The 22,243-nt window shown below is 41.8% G+C and overlaps 1 protein-coding gene across 4 annotated transcripts in view; it reads right to left on the bottom strand.

Moving 5' to 3' along the window:
* The window catches only part of ATP8A1 (ATPase phospholipid transporting 8A1), a 235,113-nt gene extending 214,236 nt beyond the window's left edge, over nucleotides 1-20,877 (bottom strand). For 3 of the 4 annotated variants that reach the window (XM_045474203.1, XM_045474204.1, XM_045474207.1), the window contains exon 1: nucleotides 20,503-20,876. In XM_045474203.1, the coding sequence (XP_045330159.1) occupies nucleotides 20,503-20,551 (49 nt within the window). In that variant the 5' untranslated portion in view covers nucleotides 20,552-20,876. Of the gene's footprint in view, nucleotides 1-20,502 lie in introns of all 4 variants that reach the window. The other variant, XM_045474206.1, reaches the window with a different exon arrangement.
* Nucleotides 20,878-22,243: the final 1,366 nt, after the last annotated feature.

The raw sequence follows: 22,243 nt of genomic DNA, 5'->3' as shown, positions 1-22,243 counted from the left end.
GGTGTCAGGGTTAACAAAGGGCACCTGACCGGCTGGGCCAATCAGATCCCCTCCTGGGAATATGGACTTATGGTCCAGAGACATAGGCAGGCAGACTCAGCACTGAGCAGGGACCGTCACAGAGAGTGGGGCTGGAGGGGGTCACACTACCCTGAAGCCACATGCAGGCCAAAGGTACAAAGTATCTTTGAAATAAAGTACATTACAGAGGGGAAAACACAGGACAATACTGTCCAGAGTGAGTGACCCCGAAGACTGAGTCCCATGAATCTATGCTCTGATACAAAAGGATCCCTTGGGACAGTTAAAATAAAAACATAAGTTCAAGAGGGCTCTGGAGCCAGACTGCCTGGATCCCAATGACAGGATAAGGACATACATGGCACTACTAATAAACGTGCAAATGACATAAAAAATCAGAATTGGAGAGGGTTTTGGGAGTTTGGATAAACTGAAGGTTCTAGAAAGCACTTGCTAAGAATTAGACTTGGCTGAGAATGGAATGGGCTGTCTATTTTCACACTGAGAGGTATTCAAGCAGGAACTGGGTAACCAATTGCTAGGCCGGCTGTGTCAGGGACTGTGTTGCACAGTATAATCTCTCAGCTCCCTCCCACTCTGCAATTCTACAGGGCTATCTTTTTAAAACGATTTTTTTTAAGAAAATTCTGAGGTCATCAGAGAACCATAAATACAGTGCCAATACATGACCAAGTTTTAATCACTTTATACATGGAGAAAAGCATTACGAATTGATAAAAATCCTGGCAAGCTAGTCAACCTCTTCGGTAGCAAAGCCTTCCTAGGAAGATATAAATGAATGAGCCAGCCCTGAAAACATACTGGGGAAAAAATACAAATAAACAATCATGAAAATTATTTGAATTATTATGACTTTCATTTTTAGAGCCATTTATGCATTTTATAATGTAAAATCAGGTAGACACATGACCGGTTCCAACAGACTAGTTCTCATTTTATTAACAGCAGCAGAAATAGTCAAATAATATTGTTTTGCTGCTGTATTATTCTCAGGATGAGTCAGCGGAGTTTGACAGCCACCTGCTTCTTACCTCCATTGTGACTTTGCAAGAGAGAAATAATACTTCTTTATTTTTTAACAAGGCCTCAACCATCAAAAACACCCTGCAAAGAACCTAAAGCCTACCTGCTAATTATGACTTTGGCAGAGAAGTTGGTTTAGCACACACAGCAACATAAAATGCCCACAAGCAAGAATAGCATTTTACTCTACAGGATGCTGCCCCGGGTAAGGAAAGGGGTGACACTCTCATCTGCCTATTGAAGATGAGCAGTGTCACAATCTGGCATGCAAAGTATCGAACAAGTTCACTGAACAAGGCTAGAAAAAGGGGAAATCCATAAAGGAACACCAGAGAACTCCACCAAATCCCAACGTGACCTTAAGAATGGGTGTGGCTGGGGAGGGCTGGTCTGCAGTAGGCACTGTGGTTAGTATTAAAGAACCTACCAAGACCGGTTAGACAAGATAGGCTCAAAGATCTAGGAGTCACCTTCACAAAAGCAAGTAAGGCAGAGCTGGCTTCCTTCAGGATGTGGCTAAAGAACAAGAGAGAAACCTCCACCGAGCAGATTAAACCAGGGTGTGTGAATGACAGCTGGTGGGCTGCAGAGACTGAGGAGACCCAGCACTGTGCTCAGTGACATCAAAGCAATGACACCTACACATGTGTGAGACTGCCATCAACCCTACCCAATTCGCAGGTGGAACAAGAATGATGCAAGGATGGATTGAACAGATGCTTCAAGAACTTCTAGCACTCTAAATAAAAATCACCCACTGCAGGGAGAGCCTAGTAATTCAGTGCTTGTGTCTCCACAGGCTATCACCACTAATTAGAATCACCAAGTCAGCCCTGTAGATCTGCTGGAATGGCTTGGCCATTGTTGAGCAAAGGGGAAAATACTCACTGAGATTTTAAAACCACTCCAGCCCATTAAAAACCTCAGCTTCCAAAATCTGAACAGCTTGATCTTATCCCAATCACTCAGCAGACACAGGGTCAAGTAATATTTGCTTAGCTTAGCGCCTACTTTATAGCAAGTGCTTTCATTTAATTTCTCCACTCTGAAGGATGTCCCTGCAGCTTGGAACACCTCAAGAACCAAAAGAGCATGATGAGGACATGAAAGAAAGTTCTCATTGATTCTGATTATGGAGTGAAAAGTCATGAGAGTAGAAGTATCAATCCCAAATAGATTAAATCCATACAGTTCCTGGACTTCTAAAATCCATTGCAGCAGGTAAGACACTGATAGTTATGTTTACTGAGGTTCTAAAGAATATTCAAAGACGATGAAGGAGGTAGAAGATGGAAATCCTGATTTTAGAATAAGTGCAATATTCTAAGAAAATTTAAAGAAATGCACACAAACATACATATGGGCACATGTGGGCCTTCCCACTCTTTTCTAAGATGCAAGGATATTTTCAGTCCTTCATGCCGGTGTTTTCTATCTCAGTAAATGGCACCATCATTCTGGGCTGAGGGCCTAAAATTTTATTATTAATTCTTGACTCCTCTTTTTCTCTAATACTCCACATCCTATCCATTAACGAATCTGTTAAATCTACCTTCAGACCATGTTCTCAATTTGACCACTTCCTGTCGCCTCCACTGATACCTAGTAGTCAAAGCCACTATCACTGCTCCTTGTTTCCTCTCCTATCCCCAAGGTGAAATCAGAATCTCCAGGGGTCAGTGTGCTTCAAGCTCCTTGGGAGGTCCGAGCATGCAGCCAGTCTACTCTCTATACAACAGGCAGAGGATTTACCGGTTGGTATTATGACCATACTGTCAAAGGAAAATGGAGTCTCAGGTTACGTGACTTGCCCAAGGCCACACAGCTTGGGAGAGCCAGAGGTCAGTTATCACTCCAAGCCTATTGGGAGCCCAAATGCTTCATTTCATTTTCTCTTAAGCCAACTATTACAAGGTGACAGTGTAAGGTGCTGAGGAGAGTGGTGACAGTGCTAAGAAAGTTATAGTCTCAAGTTCTGTTGTTGTGCCACTGAAAACAAAGGCACTCCACTTTTTAAGTGGCTACCATGTTAAATAGTCTGGTACCAAATAGACTAATAACACACGAAGTATAAAGAGTAAAGATGTTGATTCTAGTTTGAGTCAACAGAATTTTTTAAAAAGGACAATTCCAGGGGCGCCTGGGTGGCTCAGTCGGTTAAGCAACCGACTTTGGCTCAGGTCATGATCTCGCGGTCCATGAGTTCGAGCCCCGTTGTCGGGCTCTGTGCTGACAGCTCGGAGCCTGGAGCCTGTTTCGGATTCTGTGTCTTCCTCTCTCTGACCCTCCCCCGTTCATGCCCTGTCTCTCTGTCTCAAAAATAAATAAATGCTAAAAAAAATTAAAAAAAAATATTAAAAAAAAGGACAATTCCAGCTGAACATATGGAAAAATATGTCTGATATCTCATAAGGAAAACTATCATACATATTGCAATCTTGGTATTCAGACTTAGTTAAAATTAAAACATAAGGGAGTTCACCAACCATACGGATAAATTCCACAGGGAAAGCCACTTAATAAGATCAAGAAAGATTCAACTTGGCATTTGGGAAAATTAAGAGTTTTTTTTTCCTTCTTTCCTAATTCACTAAGAAGTCAACAAAAGGCCAACTTGTGTAATGATTCTTTCATTGAACTTTAAACAAAAAGACAAGAATAAGTAGCCATCTGGGGTTAAATTGAGCCAACAATTCATAACTTTCCCTCAATTCCTAGGTCAAAATCAGGCTTTTAAAAAAGATTTCCATCTGTGGAGTAAAAGTCACATTATCACCTTGGGGAAAAAAAAAGTCTAACTGCCGAGACAACAAGGATAGAAGAGAACAATAAAAAACAGTCACATAACAATCAGACACGATGCACTGGCTCTAAGGCACCCTGGAGTTTCTTTTCTAATCCTCAGTTTGAAATAATCACATCCTGAAGCTAGACACCCAGCACCCATACATGTGGCCACAGAGAAACCCCACTGGCTAAATTCAGTGTCTCAAAAGTGAGTTTCATCTCAGCAACCAGAGAAAGCAGGTAAAGGACTTGTAAGTTTTCATTTTCTGTACATTAACTGGTAAAAGAATGAACATCATTGAGGGATAAATCAAAGAATACAAAAATACTGATTCAAAGGGACACATGCACCCTGATGTCTATAGCAGCATTATCTACCATAGCCACATTATGGAAACAGCCCAAGTGTCCTTCAACTGATGTATGCATGATTGCACACAAGGGAATACTACACAGCCATAAAAAGAATGAAATCTTGCCATTTGCAAAGATGTGGATGGAGTTAGAGAGTGTTATGCTAAGCAAAATAAGTCAGAGAAAGACAAATACCAAATAATTTCACTCATATGTGGGATTTAAGAAACAAAACGAACAAGCAAAGGGAAAAAAAGCGAGAGGCAAACCAAGAAACAAACATTTAACTACAGAGAACAAACTGACGGCTACCAGAGGGGAGGTGGTTGGGGGGGATGGGTGAAATACGTGATGGGGATTAAGGAGGGCACTTGTGATGAGTACCAGGTGATGTATGGAAGGGTTGAACCACTATATTGTACACCTGAAACTAATATTTCACTGTATGTTAATTGGAATTTAAATAAAAACTTAAAAAAAAAGAAAAAATTATAAACTGAAGAAAATAAACCCTTTAACATAAAGTTGCCACAGAAGTTTCAGACCCTTAGCAAAGCATTCAGGTATTTCTTCTAGGTGCAGATGATTACATACGTAGGCTATAAATATAGGCTGAATAAAGAGATTAATTAACTACCACACACTAAAAGTAGGTAGGCTAGCAAAAAACTAGTAATGACACTACAGAAAGGCTCAAATTCATCACACTCCCAGAGTAGATATAACAACAGCTAAAAATAAACTGAATGTATTTACTCCTCATTTGGTTATACAAATTAAGCATTCAGAATTTTAAAGAAAGTCTTCAAAATCTAATAATCGAGTATCATCCTATAAATGTTACCATTTCTGAGAAGGGTAAGCAAGGGGAGGATAATTAGACCCAGTAGGTAACCGGGAAACAGACAAAAAATTTTACCCTAATACCTACATGCACTTGGTTTATGGCTGGCAACCTACATGGCTTTATACAGTCTGTTCCTCCTCCTCGCTGCAAAGTAAGCAAACTCACTTCACCAGTGTTTTTCAGCATTGTTGCACTTCAGAATTACCTGGGAGAGAAAATATCAGTGCTTGATCCATATGCCCAATGGACCAGACTGATTCCACTGGTCTGTGATGCATCCAGGTATCAGTATTATTTAGAAGCTCCCAATCTGATTCGCTGTGCAACCTGCGTCGAGCAGCACTGAGGTACACACAACAAGGCTATAAAACAATCCACAGTACACAAGCCTCCCCCTGCCTGACCTCGTCGGATACACTTTACATTAAAGATGGCAGACAGAATCATTGTTCTTCACGTCATTTCTCTAACCACTATTCATAACTGTGAAAATAAAGTTACAAAAGTGGAGTAAGTCCACCTGCGAACTTTTATCACCATCATTCTCGCATTGATGGTGGAATGAGCCCAACTTAAGCTTAAGGTATAGAGCACCATATCAAATTTGGGTAAAATCTATACACAGAGATCTTGTTTTATTTATTTAATTTTGTCAGATAGGACATGGCCTGGGTTATAAAAAAAGAAAAAAAAAAAGTAAAGTAAGATAGACTAGATAGGTGGGAACTGGAAAGGGTCAAACTTGTCACAGCCATTAGGATAACAATACAGTGGCAGGGCAAGGGAGGGATCCAGGAAAAATGGGTCATGGACAACAGATGCACCCAGAATCAAAGAGCTCCAACATGGAGCGACGGGTTTGTCCAGACAGCTGGCCAAGAGCAATAGTGGGGAAGGTGAAAGCAAATGATATTCAGAACTCTTGGCAGGCCTGGTTTGGCATCAGACTTGCTCACGAGTACAGTTTCAAGCTATGGTCAGGAAGGAGGGTCTCCTCTCCCAGAGTAAGGAAGGCAGGGCCCCACTCCAGGAGCTCTGAGCTGCTGTGATAGGTACCAAGGTCAAGGAAATGGTGACAGGGTGATTCATGCCATATCCTTAGAGTGCTAAGTCAGAGCTCCTTAAATGTCTCCTATCTTTAAGGTTTGCAGGGCTGGGGCAGGGCTAAGTCCACACAAAGGTGAGGGAGAGATCAGAGGAAAAGTTGGGACGCAGATGCTGGAAAGGGATTTCTTTGGCACCAAGCTGCATTTCTTTTAGGACCTGAGGTAAGCAATGAGACCCAAGCCAATTGCAGAAGCTATTCTAGATTGTGTCAGAATAAACCAACTCTCAGATCCACCCTCGTATACCACTGTTTGCCTGCTTCCCTCATGAAAGCCAATCTTGTATTCTAAATAGGTCTGGCCTACTAAAGTGGTTTCCTGGTCGAGAATCCAGGCTAACTCTGGCCTTCTTAATAATAACCTCTGCCTCAACCGTCACCTGACTAATCGGATCCTGTTAAATACAACCCCAGATAGATCAAGATCAGTCATCTTCAGGGCACCTGGGTGGCTCCCTCAGACTCCGGATCAGGTCATAATCTCACAGTTCGTGAATTCAAACCCTGCATCGGGCTCTGGGCTGACAGCTCAGCGCCTGCAGCCTGCTTCAGATTCTGTGTCTCCCCCCCACCACTCTCTCTCTCTCTGCCCCTCCCCCGCACACACTCTGTCTCTTTCAAAAACAAACATTGAAAAAATTTTTTAAAAAAAGATCACCGATCCTCAAAGATATCTCACACAAAATAATGAACAGAGGCTCAATTTAAAATGGACATTTTCGGGGCACCTGGGTGGCTCAGTCGGTTGAGCATCCAACTTTGGCTCAGGTCATGATCTCACAGCTCGTGAGTTCGAGCCCCGTGCCGGACTCTGTGCTCACAGCTCAGAGCCTGGAGCCTGCTTCTGCTTCTGTGTCTCCCTCTCTCTCTGCCCCTAACCCACTCACATTCTGTCTCTCTCTCAAAAATAAATAAACATTAAAAAAAAATTAAAAAAAATAAAATAAAATGGACATTTCCCTTTGCCCAGTTAGCTGTGTAAATGACTGGGAAGCCAAGTGCTACAGTCCCCTTAGATTAACCAAAGTGATGGCAATGCTGTATATAAAAGCACACTACTCAAAGTTACCATCTATGTATACACATCACGTGTTAACATTTAAGCGGAAAATAATAGGAAGGTACAGCAGGATGGCTTTTGCTCATTAAAGAGATTTAAAAAGAGAATTAAAAAAAGAAAAACAAAAAACAATAGCTCCAAAAGATGCCATGATGTACTTACATAAAACCTCTAAACTGCCACAAGGGCCATGTCAAAAGCAGTATCATTTAAGCACTGACAAGGTTTTATGAGCGTATTCTTGACAGCCTTCTATTGTAAGAAAAGAAGCTGAGAGGCACAGCCACACACATATTTTTAATACGCTTACTTCGAGCCATGATTTCCACTGTGAAGTTTTATTCTGAAGAATGCTAGTAAATCCTAACATGTAAACACATGGTAGAGGTGTAGTTTGCAAACTGTGCTGCCCAGAATGACAGCCACTAGCCACGTGGGCAACTGACAACATGAGACTAGTGCAAACTGAGATGTGCTATAAATACAAAATACGCAGCACTCTGAAACATAACACGAAAACTGAATGCAAAGTACCTCATTATTAATTTTTATATCCAAAATACGGTGAAATAGTATTTTGGATATACTAGGTAAAAGAAAATATATTATTAAAATTAATTTCATCTGTTTCTTTTCATTTTTAAACTATGGCTACCAGATTATTAAAAACTACACGTGTCTAGCATTTGTAGCTCACATTCTATTTCTCTTAGTGTTGATCTGAGATACGAATGCCAATTTGACATAAACAGATTCCATGGAATCATTAGTTAAATCCCAGTTGGTCTAAATTCTGACCTGTACTCGTAGCAGAAGAGTAGTATCTCTGCTACATTGTAAGGGCTCTTATATGAAACCTTCAAAGTAGTCTGTTGGAACCAGAGTCCACAAGACTTCAGCAGATGAAAATGAACCAATCTTGCTAAAAAAATAGTGTAACCAAAACATACCTGATCAAGTTTAATTGAAACCCCCATTTAAAAATACTTTGTTTCATGACATACAATATAACTATACAACTTCTAAAGATGAAAATTATCTGAAAAACTACTCAAAGAATTCAGACTGATGGTCAGTGTCAAAATCAAACACCTCACATGTGTTAGCAGTCAAACAAGAACACACAACGTAGAAAGGATTCTATTGACAGTATCTTCATAAAATATAAATCATCTATGAACAAATTATTAAAGTAGACAGGATTTATTTGAAGATAAATACCAGGAGAGAACACAGGAGAGAAATACCAATAAATGGAGAAAAGAAACCAAGCTTCAATGACCCAACATATGAAAGATGTCAACTTTCTCAGTAAATTCATAAAAATGCAATCTCAATAAATATCCCAACACATTTTTTTAAGTGTTTACTTATTTTTGAGAGAGAAAGAGAGAATAGGGGAGGGGCAGAGAGAGAGAAAGACACAGAATCTGAAGCAGGCTCCAGGCTCTGAGCTGTCAGCATATATCCCAACGCAGGGCTCAAACCCACAAACTGCACGATCATAACCTAAGCCCAAATCGGACGCTTAACCAACTGAGCCACCTAGGCGCCCCTCTCAAAACATTTTTAATCTTGACCGAGTGATGCATTCACTGGGTCAAGTAGAAAAATAAACATGAAAAAAAATCAGATAAAAGAGCAGCGAGAGTAAGAGAGCTATGAGGATAGTTCCTAATTGCGGTAATGGAAGTTGATAGTAGGGGTCAAAAGAGACCAAAACAGAGAGGGGAGGGCAGAGAAAAGGGGGAGAGAATGCTCCCAGAAATGACTCAACTATATATGTCAATTTAGTAGATAAAAGAAACACCTCAAAGCAATATGAAAAGAATGTAGTATTAAATACATGATTATTATCTCACGTGGATTATAATTTGAGGAAAAATAAAATTAGATCCCTACCTCCCAGTTCACAACGAAATAAACCCCACAGGAATTGCACACACAGCTGTTTAAACTGAAATGCAAAAGTATTAGAAGAAAAATGTAAGTGAAAAATTACCTTTACCTTGAAATGAGAAATATGACATTAAAGCATAAATTTTAATGACAAAACTGAAAGATGATACATCATAAAAATTAACTTGGATGTAGGGAAGGGTCCAAGATGGCGATGTAGAAAGACCTTAAAATCCCCTCTTTGGTGGACACACTGAATCTACACCTACATATGGATGACTGCAGCTTCTGTACAACAAAAGTTAGAGAAACCACACAGAGGGTGGCAGGAGAGTCAGAGACATGGTAACAACTGGGAATGCCTACCTCCAACACCATGAACAGCAGTACTGAGGGACTGTAAGCAGACTCATCTGTCCTGGGGCACAGAAAAAAAGCTTCAGTTTAAAAGAACTGTATCCACCAAGCACTGGCGGGCCTGCTGGAACTCCCCAAGTCAGTGGGGTTCGCCACCAGCAGCCCTGTTACATTATATTACCCCTCCACCTGGATAGTGCAGACAAAATTGGGGTCTGGGCACCCTGGCTGGTCTGCTGCCTCAGTGAGCGTGGGCCCATAACCCTGTCCAGCCACAGTTTAAAACAGCAAATAGAATATAAAGGAAGTTATCCAGAAATGTGCTAAACCACAAGGGAGCCATGGAATACTCTCCAGAGTTAGACGGGTTGATGAGCGCCACTGTTTGTTGACAGAGCAGATGGGAGCTGAGTCTGGGCACCCCAGCTGGCCTGCTGCCTCAGTGAGCCTGGACCCCTCGCCGACACCAGCTCAAGCCATCCCACCAAAGTGGGCCCCAGTGCGGTACATGCTGGGACACCCTGGACAGTACCCACGATAGCTACAGCCATCTTGCCAAGGGCACTCAAGGGCAAAGCATCCCAGAACACTCCAGGCTTGCACAGCCCCAGCTACATATCCTCACTCAGCAACCAGGCCATATGAGGCCAATATTCCTGATAAACATATATGCAAAAATCCTCAACTAAATATTGGCAAACCACATTCAACAATACATTAGAAGAATCATTTACCATGATCAACTGATATTTATCCCAGGATGCAAGAATGGTTCAATATCCAAAAATCAATCAACATGATGCACCATATTTGGGGCATCTGGGTGGCTCAGTAGGTTGAGTGTCTGACTTTGGCTCAGGTCACAATCTCATGCCTTCTGAGTTTAAGCCCTGCATCGGGGCTCTGTGCTGACAGCTTGGAGACTGGAGCCTGGAGCCTACTTCAGATTCTGTCTCCATCTGTCTCTCTTGGCCCCTTCCCTGCTCACACACTGTCACTGCCTCTCTCTCTCTGAAATATAAATAAACTTTTAAAAAAAATTTAAAAACATGATGCATCACATTAACAAAATGAAGGAAAAAACCCATATAATCATCTCAACAGATGCAGAAAAAGCATTTGACAAAATTCAATATCCATGGATGAAACTCTTAAAGTGGGTTTAGAAGGAATATATCTCAACATAATAAAGGCCATATATGACAAACCCACAGCTAACATCATACTCCATGGGGAAAAGCTGAAGGCCTTTCCTCTAAGATCAGGAATAAGACAAGTATGTCAATGCATGTCACATTTACTTATGACAATACTGGAAGTACTAGCCATAGCAATCAGACAAGAAAAAGAAAGAAAAGGCATCCAAATTGGTAAGGAAGAAGTAAAACTATTTGCAGATTACATGATTATACACACACATACTATATATGCACATATACACAAATATATATAAAACCATAAAGACTTCACCAAGAAATTGGAATAAATGAAGTCAGTAAAGTTGCAGGATACAAAATACACAGAAATCTGTTGTGTTTCTATACACTAATAACAAAATAGCAGAAAGAGAAACTAAGAAAACAATTCTACTTACAACTGAACTCCCCCCACCCCACCGAAAATACCTAAAAACCAAAGTAAAAGACTTGTACTCTGAAAACTAAAACATTGATTGAAGAAATTGAAGATGACACAAATGGAAAGATATACTGTGCTCATAGATGGAAGAATATTGTTAAAATATCCATACTGCCCAAAGCAATCTATAGATTCAATGCAATGCCTATCAAAAACCAATAGTATTTTAAACAGAACTAGAACAAAGAATCCTAAAATTTATAAGAAACCACAAAGGACCCTGAATAGCCAAAGTAATCTTGAAAAAGAAGAACAAAGTAGGAGGGGACCATAATCCTAGATTTCAAGCCATACTACATACAAAGCTATGGTAATCAAAACGGTATGGCATTGGCACAAAAATATATACATCAATGGAACAGGATAGAGAGCCCAGAAATAAGCCCATGCTTATATGGTTAATTAATCTAAAACAAAGGTGGGGCACCTGGGTGGCTCAGTTGGTTAAGCATCCAACTTCAGGTCAGGTCACGATCTCATGGTTTGTGGGTTGGAGCCCCATGTCGGGCTCTGTGCTGACAGCTCAGAACCTGTAGCCTGCTTCAGATTCTGTGTCTCCCTCTTTCTCTGCCCCTACCCTGCTTGTGCTCTCTCTCTTAAAAAATGAATAAATAGCCAGTTAAGCATTGAACTTTAGCTCAGGTAATGATCTCAGGGTTCGTGGGTTGGAGCTCCACATCAGGCTCTATGCTGACAGCTCAGAGCCTGGAGCCTGCTTCAGATTCTGTGTCTCCCTCTCTCTCTGCCCCTCACTTGCTCATGCTCTGTCTCTCTCAAAAGTGAATAACATTTAAAAAAAAAATTATTTTTAAAATTACAACAAGGGAAGCCAGAATACACAAAGGGGAAAAAGACAGCCTCTTCAATAAATGGTGTTTGGAGAACCAGATAGCTACATGCAAAATAATGAAACTAGACCACTTGTTTATGTCATACACCAAAACAAACCCAAAATGGATTAAAGAGATGAGATATGTAAGATATGAAAGAATAAAACTCCTTAAAGAAAAAATAAGCATGGAGCACCTGGGTGGCTCAGTCGGTTAAGCATCTGACTCTTGATTTCGGCTGAGGTCATGATCTCACGGTTTGGGAGATTGAGCACAGAGCCTCCTTGGGATTCTCCCTCTTCCCCTCTCTGTGCCCATCCCCAAATTGCCTGTGCACACACATGTACTCTCTCTCTCTCTCTAAATAAGTAAACTTAAAAAAAAAAAAAGAAAGAAAAGAAAAAGTAGGCAATAATCTCTTGGACATTAGCCTTAGCAACATTTTTCTAGAGATGTCTCCTGAGGCAAGAGAATCGAAAGCAAAAATAAACTATTGGGATCCCACCAAAACAAACACACAAACAAACAAACTTTTGCACAATGAAGAAAATCATCAACAAAATGAAAAAGAAACCTAGTGAATGGGAGAAGATATTTGCAAATAATATATCTGATTAGGGGTTAATATCCAACTTTTATAAAGAAGTTATACAACTATCAAGAAGACAAATAATCTGATTAAAAATGGGCAGATGACATGAAGAGACATTTTTCCAAAGATGTACAGAAGGCCAAGAGACACATGAGAGTATCTCAACATCACTAACCATCAGGGGAATGCAAATCAAAACCACAATGAGATATCACCTTTCACCTGTCAGAATGGCTGTTATTGGAAAGACAAATAAGTGTTGGCGAGGATGTGAAGAAAAAGGAACCTCATTTACCATTAAGGAGAATGTAAACTGGTATACCCACTATGGAAAACAATAAGGAGATTGTGCAAAAAAAATTGAAAATGTAAATACCATGTGATCCAGTAATACTACCACTGGGTACTTACCCAAAGGAAACGAAAACACTAATTTCAAAAGATATATGTACCCCTATGTTTATTGCAGCACTATTTACCATACTCAAGATATGGAAGCAACCCAAGAATCCACCGATGGATGGATCCACACACACATATACACATATAATGGAATATTACTCAGCCATAAAGAAGAATGAAATCTTGCCATTTGAGACAACACATCCCTGTGGGATGGGCCTACACAACCTGATAAGTGAAAAAGGTCAGAGGAAGACAAATTACATGATTTCACTTATGTGTGGAATTTCATAAATAAAAGAAATGAACAAAGAAACAAAAAACAGAAACAGACTCACAGATACAGAGAACAAACCGATGGTTGTCAGAGGCAAGGGGGGTAGAAAGGATGGGCAAAATGGGTGAAGGGGAGTGGGAGGTACAGGCTTCCAGATATGGAATGAAAAAGTCATAGGAATGAAAGGTACAGCATAGGGATTATAGTCAATTGTATTGTAACAGTACTGTGAGGTGACAGAAGGTGGCTACACTTGGCAGTGAGCAGGGCATAATGCATGGAGAAGTTCAATCATTATGTTATACATCTGAAACTAATGTAACATTGTATGCCAACTACAATGATTTTTTTAATTTAAAAAATGCTTCTGAAAATTAACATACACTAGAAAACACTATAAAGAAGTTAACAAACCATAAGCAGCAAAAAATTACTATCTTTAACATATGAGAAGCTCTTAAATTTCAATACAAAACAAATTCCATGTCATTTTATGACAAAATATATTCAACCTAATAACTGAAAGCAATGTAAACTTAGAGATTCATTTTTTGCATCGGATATTCATAAGGGTGAGAAAGGTGGCAATACAATGTTGGAGAAGGAACAGAGAAGTATGCACTCTTGGTTACTTTCAGGAGATGTATAAATTGATACAATCTTTCCAGCAATTTTGAAATATGTATCAATAGCCATTTAAAAGATGCATACTTTTGATCCAGAAATCCCTTTCCTAGGACCTTTTTACAAAGAAATAATCAGAAAAGTGTACAAATGTCTAAAAATGCTTATTCAAGAATCCTTTTTAAAAACCTGAAATGACCTAAATGCCATAGAAAATCCCTTAGTAATTATACACTAACATAAAAATGTTAAGCTTTCATGAAATTAATGATCTATGTATTCAGCAAATAGTATTGAGCCCCTACTAAATTCTAGGCTCAGCTGTAGGCAGAGAATATAAACTATCACTGTTTCCCACTGGAAAGTAGTTGCAAATATATATATACATATATATGTATATATGAATACATATATATATTAAAATGTTAACAGTAGTTATATTTGGAAGGCATAGTTTGGGGTGATTTTTACTGTCTGACACCTTTTACAGTGCGCATTTTTTTCCAATGAGCAAGTGTGAAACTTCTAAGATCCAGAGAACAATGTTAGGCTTTTCCATTAAAAACAAAGTTCAGAGTTATCCATTCATGTGACAAACATGGAGGGCCACTACCCTAAGTGCAGTGTAGAGCAATAAACAGATCACACTGTTCACACTGGTGTTTTTGTTTGTTTTTTGTTTTGTTTTGTTTTTAAATTGCTCTCGCAGGAGGAGGGTGTCAAATAGGTCTAGTTGTAAGGCATCTCTAGATCATCTTACCTCTAAGTCGTAAGATTAATTTATTCATTCAACAATATCTGAGCTTCTATTACATTCCAGGCAACGTCCTCAGTGGGAGCCATGTATCGGCAAACAAAATAGACAAAAATCCCCGCCTTTAGTTTAGGGAATTTACAATCCAGAGAATAATAGCTTTGAAAGGTACGGGCTCCAGCTAGTAGTGAAGAATGAGACTGCTGCCTTTACAACATTTACATTCTAATGAAACTCTGTGAACAGAAACCCATACTATAGGGTTCATACCATAGAAACCCAACTTCAAAACTATACTCATCATACAAACTTTCCTATGGTTGTAAAGTAGCACATGATTCAGTTCTCACTGTTTTTGAAATGACATGATGAAAATGTGAACAATATGCTATATTTTAGAAAACCTTAAAAATTTTAGTTCTGCCACACTTACTATCTCTAGAATTACACTAAGCGAAATGAAATGTACTGGGGATTCTCAAATACCGATTAGGTGAAGTTATCACTATACTCACATTCCCACTCTCTCACAATGCTGTATCAGTTCTAAATCTAAAACCGATCTCCAGGTTTCCTTTGGGATCTCATTCATTCACCACACCTTTTTGTCTCATCACCTGACTAGCTGGCACACAGCAGGCGCATAATACATGCTTATTAAAGGAACAGGTATTCTTAATCATCTTTTACCTGGACAAATGACACCTCCCCCAAATTTCCCTTTAACAATTCTTATAGAAACTACTCGAATGTTCCTTTTGCTATCTTTTAAGTAAATAAAACACAATATGCTATAAAATTGCAAACATTTTAAAGTTGCCATTTATACAGACTAGTTTAGGAAAACAATGCCTAAAACAACTAAATTGGTCACTTCGCACATATTTTACACAACCAAATGAATGTCTTACATTTTAGCCTAATATTCAGCAGAAGAAAATGCAAACTATTGGACAGGTGTGTGTGTATGTGTACATTTCCTTAGTTTTGAACAATTTAATGCTTATTATTTTATCAATTATGAGCTCCAGAACACTCCTTTATTTCAAGCAAGAGCCTTTGCCAATGTCAACACCTGAAGGTCTCTGTGCCTGTTAGCTGTGTACCCAATAGCCATTCTTTCTTTCTCCTTTAGTAATAAAACACTGAGTAATGTGGCTAGCTAGAAAATTCCATTCCCAGCTTCCCTTGCAGATGGAAGCCACAGTAAAATAAACAAGAGTCTTTGTGTGGTACTTCCAGGAAAACCCTTTGGTCTTTCATCTTTCTGTGTTTTCCTACCTGGAGCTTTTCCATGATGGTTGGAACCCCAGCAACCATGTTATGACTTCATGGAAGATGGTGAAGCAGAAAGGTGTAAGGAGACAATGTCCCTTCCAATTTTATGTATCAAGCATAGCTGCTCTGGACTGCTTACCTCCATTCTAGTGTTACAAGAGAAAATTTTGTATAAACCACCACAATTTCAGTCCCTGATTCTAACATTCCTAATGTTGTATTCAGAGACTCATTTGATTTAGCTGGGGTAAAAATGAAGAAATTCAGAATTCTTAGTCTTCTGTTTCATCCTGTTTTGCTTTCTGGAAAATTTATCTACTCCCAGGGATTACCTATTACCTCTGAACTCAAGATTCCCATTTGATTTTGCCTGCATCTAACTTCCAATTCTAAGTATCTTCAAAACACATCCCCTTGGATATCCCACAATTACTACTTCTCATTGTATTGACTCTCCTCAATTTCCTTATCTTTTAATAATTTTCCCAATCAGATTCAAGACTAGAGCAGAGGTCCTCAAAATGTGTTTCACTTATACCAGAACATCCTGGGACGTTCATTAAGAATGTAGATTCTCAGTCCTGCAGATCTAATGAAGAAAATCTTCATGAGTAACATCCCCAAAATGCGGCTTTAATGAGATACTAGAGATCTTACAAACATTAGAATTCAAAATTCCTGCTTTAGAATTTCCTTTTATTTTAATCCATTTGTCTCCCGATCTATATTGCTATGTTCTATGATGTGACTTTTGTGACCTCCTTTCCTACTATTCTCCCGCACACTGTTCCTTTAACACTCCTGACTCTCTTGTCTTGGGGGCCTGTGCTGTGACTATTCCCTCTACCTAGAACACTCTTCCTTCCCCTAGATCTCCACAAGGCTAATTCCTTCACTTCCTCCATGGCATCTTTTCAGTGAAGGCCAGCCTAATCAACCTATTTAAAATTGTAATCCATCCACCAACCTTATGCATCGCACCTTCCTGTTATATTTCCTGTAGTACTTACTACATAGCAAATTCCATAATTTGCTAATTCATTGTGTGTTTTCCTGGTCTCTTAACTCACTAAAATGTAAGCACCTCCAGGGCAGAGCTTTTTTCTATCCTGTTCACCAATGTATCCCAAGTACCTGAAATAGAACTTGTAGGAGCTCAACAGATACCTGCTGAATGAGTTAATGTTTTACTCAGTAATATCTCAGATTCCTCCCTTCCCATTCTCACTGCTGTACTTCAAAACTAATCCTGACCTTTGTCGTTCCTAGATTTTTTTTTTTTTTTTTAATGATAAGAGTCTATCTTGCCATTCTCTCCAAACCATCCAACACGCTTCCAGATGCATCTTTCTAAGACATTTACTTTTTTGGGGATGTCATTCCCCTACGATGATTTGGGGCCTAACTGGCCCTGTTACATATATTACACACTGGACTCATGCTTGAAGGAGAAATGGATTAGACAAACTCTAAGATCTCCTTCAGATACTTGATTCTGTATCCAAATGACTCATCTTGGCATTTGAAATACCTTGTAATCTAGCAGTAATTTACCTATACATATTTATATCCTGCTCCTTCCAAGTTTCACCTGCTCCTGGCTAATTTCCTTAATATCTCTCAAATAAGCTATGTTGACTTTTACCATTTTTTTCAATTGGTTACTCTCTACCTTTAACACCCTCCCAACTACTGAAAGAAAAAAAAAAAAAAAAGGCAATATCCTTTGAAATCTTGCTACACAGACCTGAAGGCCAGTGCCATCCAGCATTATCTGGGAGTTTGTCAGAAATGCAACAGCTGCAGCCCCATCCCAGACCTACCAACTTGGAATCTATACCTAACAAGATCCCTAGATGACTGATGTGCTCCTTAAAGTTTGGGAAGCACTCATCCCAAATTATTCCTCAATGAAGCATTCACTCAGCAGGCCTCATGTTCTATGTCCTGACCTCCAATGGTATGTATGTCAGCCATAGAAAGCACAATGTTCAATTAATAGCATCCCCTCGTGGACTATTTATTCCTTATTTCTTGTAAGTTCTCTAGCCCTAATTGGGATGTAAATAACTTGTACACAGGAAAGCCGTGCATCTGGCCAATCTGGCTGCAGGGAACAGAAATCCATTTAAGTCACTTGGAGGGAAAAAAAGAGCTTATTCTAACACTGCTTGGGAACAGTGACTAGAAAACTCGGGGAGGGAGGAGTTCCAAGGCTGGGCTACCGCCTGTCAGCATCTGTCTCTCTGCCCCATTCTCTCCATCCAATCCATTCTCTCTCCTATTTTTCTCTGTTTACCATAGTTCCTGGTTCCTCATGACAGCAGCATTCATGTGACCTATTAGAGCCAGCCATTCTTTCCTCCACTAGCCTATTCACCTCCGTCCCTTTCTGTTTCAATTTTCACCCTCAGGCTGTAAGCTTAACTCTTCCCATGAGAGAGATGCTCACCACAGAGAATCTTTTTGAGCCAAACCACAAGGTTACAAGTGTCTGCGCTACCTTGTAGGATTGTCTGCCCTTGAGTCATGAGACCACCCTGGTCCAATCGGCTGAGCCAAAGGCGTTGCAGTTCAGAACAAGGCCCTTTAGGCAGCAGGAGCTGTCAAAGGAGAATATTCCTTAGGAAAGAAAAGTGTGGGCAGGGCGGGCAATGAGCCATATCTCCAGCCCACAGAGTCATTATTTATGTTGTCCTCACCATAGTCCTGAGCAACCTACTGAGCACATAATAAACTGAAACCAACCACTATGCGAGGGAAGAGTCATTCACCAAGCTCCATTATGGCCCTGACACTGGGATGCACAGGGAATACAAAGGTTAAATAAAAAAGTCCTTATTTTCCCAGAGCTCTAAGTCCAAACGTGTCACTGAACTAGCTACTTGACCTTGGGCAAGTACCTCAACGTGGGCCACGGTTTCCTCAACTATCGGATGAGACCACCTTCACTTACCTCCAGGAGTGTTGAGAAAATGCTTGGAAAAATACACATAACAATAAAAAACAATACTGTAGCATTTTGGTATTAATAACACCCACTCACATGCCACAAGTTTTGCATTGTTTTCTGGTCTTTTCTCTTTTTCTGATTTCTCACGATACATGGTTCATTAGTTGCTGCTATTTGAAAAAACAATCCCAATTATTACCACTCTATTTTCATTACCTGTATGGCTCACTCAGATGATTAGAAATATTCATTCATTTCACTCAGATGTATAGATGAAAAAGAACGAATACATTTTTTACCGTGTACTTTTAAAAAATGATACTACCATTTATTCACCTTGTATCCAAAATTGTCATGTCTTACATACTTTTCCATTACAGTACAAATAACAATAAGTATGTACGAAATTCCTATGTAGGACACAGGTCAGCTTTGACTCTTGTGTGGCCACTACTCAGAACGGTTTCATTTAGTATTGCCTAAACGCTCTAACAAGTAAACCACAGATACTACAACTCAATGTCCCCATTTTTTTTTTTTTTTTTACATGAAGATTCTGAGGAGGAAAAACAGTAAAATGGCCTGTCTCAAGCCCTGGAGTCCTAGTCTCCTAACTGCTCGACCTTTCTAAAACCACTTTACCACCTGCCTCACATTAAGGGACGGGGGTGGAGGGGGGAGGGTGGGAACCAGTGATGACTGCAAGATAGACTAGTTCTCAAAACCATGTTATTCCACCTTTTGCAAATTCAAGTCCTGGTTTATGGGAGAGAAAAACAAAACAAAACTCGAGATATGTACAACCTTGGCTTTGCCATAAGCAAAATCAAGAAATGTTTACCGAGTGACTGTCACTTGCCAGGAAGAATGCTGAGGGCTCCTGAGATAAAATGAAGAGGGTGTCTCAGCCCTCCAAAAGCTTACTTGCTATACCCTTGGGCATCTGTTGCTCACTGCTGACAGGTGTAGCCATTCAACAGCTGGCCCTGGGTGGAGCAAAGAAAACGGCTTCCACCTAGCTAAAAAGTCAGCTTAGTTGGCCAAAGTGAGGACATCAAGGAAAAGGAAAATCAAAAATGAGATCGCAGACGGAAGCTGGGTGGACTCCACTGCAGGAGGGAGAACTGCAGACCGTAATGCACAGAACCCGCTGGGCACCCAGCCGCAATTAAGGCTCCTCACGCTGTCAGAGGCAAGGGGCTGTGGATCAAAGGATCCTGAATCTGGAAAACGCACCCCGCTCCTTGGGGAGCCGCGGGGAGGGAGCTGCAAAAAGGTGGGTGCCAGAGGCGGGGGCGGCGGGCTGGGGTCTGTTCAATAGGGTGAAGAAGCCAAGTGGAGACAGGGTGGCTGGTGCGCTAGCGGGGAGGGCGGTGGGCAGGACGAGAGCCCTCGGTGACAGGAACCGAATTGTCACGCTGCGGTGTAAAGCAAGCCCTGAGGCTCCCGCCGAGGACACCAATTTCAGGGCTGTAGAGCCGGGAAGGGGTCTGCGAATGCACTGCAGGCGGCGCTGGGAGAAGGATCTGCCAGGGCAGGCACGACAGCCAGACTTACCTAGGGGAAGAGGTGGGACGGGGGCATCTTTTCCCTAACACACACACGGCCCGACCCCAAGCTGGCCCTGAGCCACCCCCGTGCGCGCTGCGCGCACAGCCCCGCGCTGCGGCGGCCGCTCACCCTCCGCGCGGGAGCGGATTTCCGACACGGTCCTCCGCATGGTGGGCATCGCTGCGCCCGCCGCAGGTGGATCCTCAGCTGGGACTCTGCACCTGTCACGGCGCCGCGCGGGCGGGAGACCTGGCTGCGCGGCGCCGAGTGCTCAGCGGCCGCGCTGGCCCCGCTGCCCACCCAGGGCAGCGCCGCCGCCGGACGGCCCCCGCACGCCGGGGCTGGAGGAAGAGACTACGAAGGTGGTGGCGTCTGCGGCGCTAGCTAGCTCTCCCGGCAGCCGCCGAGGGGGCGGCTCGGCGAGGGGAGGAGCTCGGGTGCCGACGCCGGGGGAGGGGTCGCCGAGGCGCGCGCTCACTCGCTCCCGCGGCAGCCCGGCAGGGAAGTCGGGAGAGGGGCGGGGAGAGAGCCGGGAGAACCTCCTCCGCCCCGCCCCGCCCCGCCCCGCCCCGCCCCGGACCGTACCATTCCTGCGGGGGAAGGATGGTCAGCTCCCAGCCTCCTCTTCACCCCCCGGGCGCCCTCGCTCCGTCTCGCAGCTTCGGCTCGTCCTGTCCTTGCTCCACACGGTTCTGACTCTGCTGAAGTCTTGACCGGTGAGGAAGGTGTGCTTTGGCCCCTGTATCTCCGTGTATCTCCTTCCCACTACCCTGCGGCTTTTAATAGCAATGGAGTTGGCCTTGGTCTAGAAAGTGGTGTTGGGTCCGAGTGGACCGGCGAAGGGGGCGAGAAGGCTTGGGACGCCAAGGGTTAAGTCCCAGTCCGGGAAATGGAAAGGGACCGCGAGTTCGCCGCCTGGGTGGAATTCTAGCCTCCCAGAGCGGCCGGCAACCCTCACTGCCTGAGCCTTACTTGCCCCATATCCCGGCCCGCGAGCAACAGGCTCTGAGGCCGGGCTTCCCACCCCCGCGCCAGTGCTCCTCCGGCCACGGTGCTTGGTTGCAGGCGGACTGCTTGCGAGTGGGCCGTAGGGTCCCGCCAGTGTGCGCGCTCAGTCCGACGACGCTCGGGAATTGCAATAAATTCAACAATTGCGCTAGGTGGTTCACAAAGGACTTTTTTGTTTTGGGTTTTTGCGTGGAGTCAAACCTGCAGAAAGTTGAGTGCAGTAGTTTTACTTGAAAAGGGGAAGTGTCCTAGCATAAAATCCATAAATGCTACATTTTAATTTGGTGCATACCCTAGTGATCATCCTAACCTCATTACTTTTTATTTTGTATAGCATGGTCTATGCTAACAAGTTTTTGAAACTAGTACCGTATTCTTTTATTGCTGATTTTATCTTCAAGTTAGGATGTAAGGTTTTATGTAGATTCTGGTGAGCTGCTGAAATGGCAAGAAAGGAATAAATTAAATTAAAAGCAATTTGCTTCTTCCTTCATCTTGTGCTTTTCCTCCAGTATCCCGTGGAAGAGAGGCCTTTTATGTGAGTTGTTTTCAGATCCTGAAGGGAGAGATCTGAGGAGGTTTGACCAGAGAGATAAGTGATTATTCCCAACCCTCAAGATAAAATGAAATCCACTAACAGCATCTTATCTCCATTTGTGGTATTTCCTTTGCCTCCTGCAGGTAACATTTGCTAATCAGAACCCTGCCCTACATTAATACTCCCCGTTATGTGGTCAATGCATATTTATGAAGAGCCCACTCTCCTAGGCTCTGATTCAAAGGCTGGGATTAGAACAAAGAAAATGTATTTCCAGTATTCCTGAAACATCAGCAAGGGTAGAGCAGGGCTCAAGATAATTGT

This window comes from Leopardus geoffroyi, chromosome B1, assembly GCF_018350155.1.
Source record: "Leopardus geoffroyi isolate Oge1 chromosome B1, O.geoffroyi_Oge1_pat1.0, whole genome shotgun sequence".
NCBI classification, from domain to species: domain Eukaryota; kingdom Metazoa; phylum Chordata; class Mammalia; order Carnivora; family Felidae; genus Leopardus; species Leopardus geoffroyi.
The sequence above is the reverse complement of the archived record's forward strand: the minus strand, read 5'-3'. Positions and strand labels throughout refer to the sequence as shown.